At 38.4% G+C, this 4,397-nt stretch overlaps 1 protein-coding gene across 2 annotated transcripts; it reads left to right on the forward strand.

Annotated features, from left to right (window-relative positions):
• The first annotated feature begins 316 nt into the window (after positions 1–316).
• On the forward strand, positions 317–2,093 carry LOC122291586 (protein CLAVATA 3). Of its 2 annotated transcripts, XM_043099377.1 has the most exons (4): positions 317–444; positions 691–1,269; positions 1,466–1,533; positions 1,627–2,093. In XM_043099377.1, the coding sequence occupies exons 2-4, from the start codon at positions 1,191–1,193 to the stop codon at positions 1,795–1,797; spliced, it is 318 nt and encodes a 105-aa protein (XP_042955311.1). In that variant the 5' UTR covers positions 317–444; positions 691–1,190; the 3' UTR covers positions 1,798–2,093. The 2 variants fall into 2 exon arrangements, with proteins under 2 accessions (XP_042955311.1, XP_042955310.1); XM_043099376.1 differs by having other exon boundaries at positions 339–1,269.
• Positions 2,094–4,397: the final 2,304 nt, after the last annotated feature.

Below are 4,397 nucleotides of genomic sequence, written 5' to 3' on the forward strand. Positions count from 1 at the left end.
TAAATTTATGTAATGATATAAAATTTTATACATGATGTTAGATATATTTTATGATAAATGTAAATTTACACATATTCAACAATAATGGGTTATCTTAATTTATATTAATACCATAGAAACTTACAATTGATTCTTCGATCTGCGTTTCCAAATTAAACTCCAAAATATAAAGCGATGGATACAGAAACAAAAAACCAAATCAATCAGTCTTTTATTCCATCATACAAAATCTTCTCCTCGATTATGCACCATAAGAATATAATACATATACACATATATATACATATACATACGTGTGTATGACACATCTGTTTGATTCTGAAAGGCATTTTCGCAGCTCGAACGGAAAAGAAAATGGCAGAGACGCGGAACAAGGACTTTCTGTTCATGATAGAGCCGGAGGCCAGGGATTTAAGGCATAACAGAAAACACATGACCCTACAGGTGGAATATCAAAACCAAGCCATCAATTTCCAGATCGATGAGTTCGACTGGGGAGGATTTGAAACGTGACTGAAAGAAAAACCACATCAATCTGTCTCTTATTCCATCACAAAATCTTCTCCATGATTGCGCACCATACACCCCAAATATATTCGTCCCCTATATGGCTGTGGCTGTGCCTTGTGCTTACCCAAATGCTGAAAGTACTGCATACAAAGTGTAAAAAAAATCTCTTTGATTTTGCAGGGGATTTCCACAACTCGAAAAAAAACATGAGAAAATCTCAGAGAGGCAGATCAAGGACTATTTGTCGTGATACATTGAGCCAGCCAGATGAGAATGAAAGGCATAACAGAAAACATATGATCGTACATTTCGTATCATGAGAAGCATGAAGTCAATTTCTAGATCAGTGAGTTCCAGGTGGAGAGGGTTTGGCACGTGCCAAGAAAGGCGGCTGCGACGGACGTCAGTGAAGATGGCGCTGTCAATCGTTGACGGTTTAATAAATAAACATCTGGCCGTCGGCTGCATGTCATTGGGTGTGTCATATAATCTCCAACAAAGCCCATCATCATCTCTCCAGAAATGGCTGCATAAGCAATCATATGTATGGAGCTTTATAGCTTCTATAAAATGGGGCATGATTCCCAGTGAAGTCACGGTGGCTCGCGTATCCTAGTCTTCGAAACTGCATTAATAGAAGTTGTAGCACATTCTAGCACTCTAACTTTTACTTCTCTAGCATGGCGTCCAAGCTGCCGATGTTGGCATGTCTTGTTTTAGTTGCTGTCTTGTGCTTGGCACTCGTGGGCAATGCTTCCGGTACTGTATCTCGATCTATATGTCTCTCTCTTTCAGAAACGTGCTCTTCCGTCTTTGGCACACACATACACAGGCTTTTGAAATGTTTTTGACGATGCATTAGGAATTTAGGATTAAAAGATGTGTCATAATGCAATAAATATATAGTTTTTGCTTTTATGTGGAAGTTATTTGGTGATTAAGCCCTTTTGGGCAGATTGCAATACTGGGTGTGGACTCTTTGGCGCCAAATCAGCTGTTTCCATGAAGACTGAGAACAGAAAGGTCAGTTTCAACACATGCTTTTGAAGTAGAGGCCGGTTCTTTTCCTTGTTATTTGCTTATGTTTTCAGTTGCTTTCATCCTTTCTTTCTACAGATTCTTGCCAGTTTGAAGGAGAAGAAAGAGACTGTGAAGGGTGGCCTGCAAGTATCGGCAACAATTAGTAATGGTGGGGGCTTCCTGGGTTGGGAGTTAAGGAGGGTTCCGTCTGGTCCAGACCCGTTGCACCATAACGGTGGAAACCCAAAAAAACCTAGAGCTCTTTGAACTCTACTGTTGTTACTTTATAAAGATCGATTTTTGAAGTAATCTGGATGCATGGGACTTTGAAGGGATATCATATTTTGTTTGTACTTGCTAGTTTTCTAGCTAGTTTGTACTTACTATTGGAAATAGGTTTTTCCTAATTTCAAGTTATCATGGGAGAAGACTTTATCCCCTTTATTCCTTTTCCGTTTCGGCCTATCTTTTTGGTTAACCTATGTTTCTCAGAACGGATATATGTTTGCAACGAAATTAATGTAAATCTGGAAATTGGTGCTAGTATATGTACCAGTTGTTAAGTTCCTTGTACTAGTCCATCTTGTTCGGACTTTCACAGAGCATCACTGCACTACTACTACTACTTTTTTTTTTTTAAAAAATAGAATATATTGGCATTTATGTTAGAGAGATTGTTGGCATCCAGCCATTACAAGAGCATAAATACAAGGGGCTATAACATCAATATCAATCTTCTCAACAGGTAGCAAGACAGCTTCCTTAATTTGCTAAAACATGTGCCACCTTATTTGCATCTCTTTTCACATGCCTTAGTTTCCAGCCAGTGCCATGTAACAAGAGTTTTATATCTGCAATAAGAGGATGACAATAGCCATCCTCCCAACTTTGTTGTTGTACAGCATTTACCACCTGTAATGAATCACCCTCTAGCATACAAGCACTTAATCCAAGCTTCTTACACAGACCAACAGCTTCAAAGAATCCCCTTGCTTCAACAAGTGTAGCATCAGAACAATAATACATTGGCTTCATCACGCTCATCAGCACATACCCTTCATAATCTCGAATTACTACTCCAATTCTTATTTTATTAGCATATTTTTGTATAGCAACATCCCAATGAATCTTAATCCAATCAACTGATGGGAGTTCCCATTTCACAATTTGAGACAGATCTGAAACATGTGATGAATTAATGGACAGCTAGCATCTTGATAAGCATTACACTCTTGAATAGCATGATGAAACAAGGATGACAGGTGAGAGAAGTTCCCCTCATGAACCAAAGAGTTCCTTCTGTGCCACAAGGCTCGAGCAATATAAGCAAACTCCTTGACAGTCAGCCTAGCTGATACCCGTTTATATATTTGAGCAAAATAAGATCAGTAATAGAAGCTTTCTGCAGATTTTTAGCACCCAACACCCAAACATCCACAACAGCTGGGCAAGATCATAATATATGACCAGGTGACTCTTCCTCTCTTAAACAAATAGGACAAAAAGGGTCTATTTCTCTTATACAGATTCAGTTTTGTTGGAAGAGAGTTAATGCATGCTCTCCGTAGAAAATTCTTGACTGCATTTGTAGTAGGTAAAGCCCATAATTGCTTCCAGCAATTGGCAAATTCATTAGTGGTTGAGGATTTAACTTTGAAACTCAGTTGTGCTACTATACGCATGTGATAGGCACTTCTTACAGTGACTTGACCACTGAAGTACCTCTCAAAATTAATTTATCAGGAGCTGCCCAAGCACTCACTGGTGTTTGTAAAATAACAGAGGTATCGGCATCATTTAACACATTCTTCACAAGCTCAACATTCCACCATCTAGTATATGGATCAATCAATTCCTCCACAAAGGCATTAGCCCCTAGAATCTGATTAGGAGATTGGAACATACAAGAACTCTTCCTTGGTATCCACTTGTCTCTCCAAATATGAATCTGTCTTCCATTGCCTACCCTCCAAATAACCCCATCCTTTATTAGTTTTGTAGCCTGCCAAATACTTCTCCACACAAAGGAAGGTTTTGGGCCCAAATTAGCTTATAATACTGATGAATTTGTAAGATACTTAGCTTTAAAAATTCTACAAGGGAGAGAGTTTAGTGAAGTAAGAAACCTCCATGCTTGTTTTGCCAATAGGGCTAAGTTGAAGCTTGTCAAATCCTGAAACCCACATCCATCTTATTGTTTACCGGTGCACATCGCACTCCATGATCTCCAGCAAATTTTATGCCTAGTATCAATATTGTCCCACCAAAAATTTGAAAACAAAGGGTTTAGCTTCTAGCAAAGAGTTTTAGGCAGAAAAAAACACTCATACAATATGTAGTCACAGATTGAAGCACAACTTTAATAAGGATTCTTTCCCAACTTGAGAAAGACACTTGTTCTTCCAGTTTCCCATCTTCCCCTTTACTTTATCTATAATACCCTGAAAAGCCCTCACTTGAGATCTTCCAACCAATGAAGGCAGCCCAAGATATTTCAACAAGTCAGAAGAATCTTGTTGCTCAACAATCTCCATAAGATAAGGCTTAGTGTTTTTGCTGAAGAAAATAGATGTTTTCTCTCTATTAAGTAGCTGTCTAGAAGCTTCTTCATAAAGTCCCAAAATCTAATTAAGTCTTGCCCATTCAAACATATTGGCTTGACAGAAAACTAGATTGTCCTCTGCAAAAAATAAATGATTAATTGACAATATACCTCAAGATTTGGTAATGAAATTACACCTTAAAAACCCTAGAGTGCATGATTAATGTATTCCTTACTCAGACGTGACTACACAGCTCCTCTTTTTCAGCTTCAGGCACATCACTTCAACATTGGTAACTCATGTCAGTTTCACTATCCATGTCAC

Source organism: Carya illinoinensis, chromosome 13, assembly GCF_018687715.1.
Source record: "Carya illinoinensis cultivar Pawnee chromosome 13, C.illinoinensisPawnee_v1, whole genome shotgun sequence".
Lineage (NCBI taxonomy): Eukaryota > Viridiplantae > Streptophyta > Magnoliopsida > Fagales > Juglandaceae > Carya > Carya illinoinensis.

Excerpts from the sequence above, each read along its gene's own strand:
- LOC122291586 (XM_043099377.1), top strand. The coding sequence starts at position 1,191 with ATGGCGTCCAAGCTGCCGATGTTGGCATGTCTTGTTTTAGTTGCTGTC. Across the intron at positions 1,270-1,465 it reads ACTCGTGGGCAATGCTTCCG|ATTGCAATACTGGGTGTGGA; the intron begins GTACTGTATCTC and ends CCTTTTGGGCAG. Across the intron at positions 1,534-1,626 it reads TGAAGACTGAGAACAGAAAG|ATTCTTGCCAGTTTGAAGGA; the intron begins GTCAGTTTCAAC and ends TTCTTTCTACAG.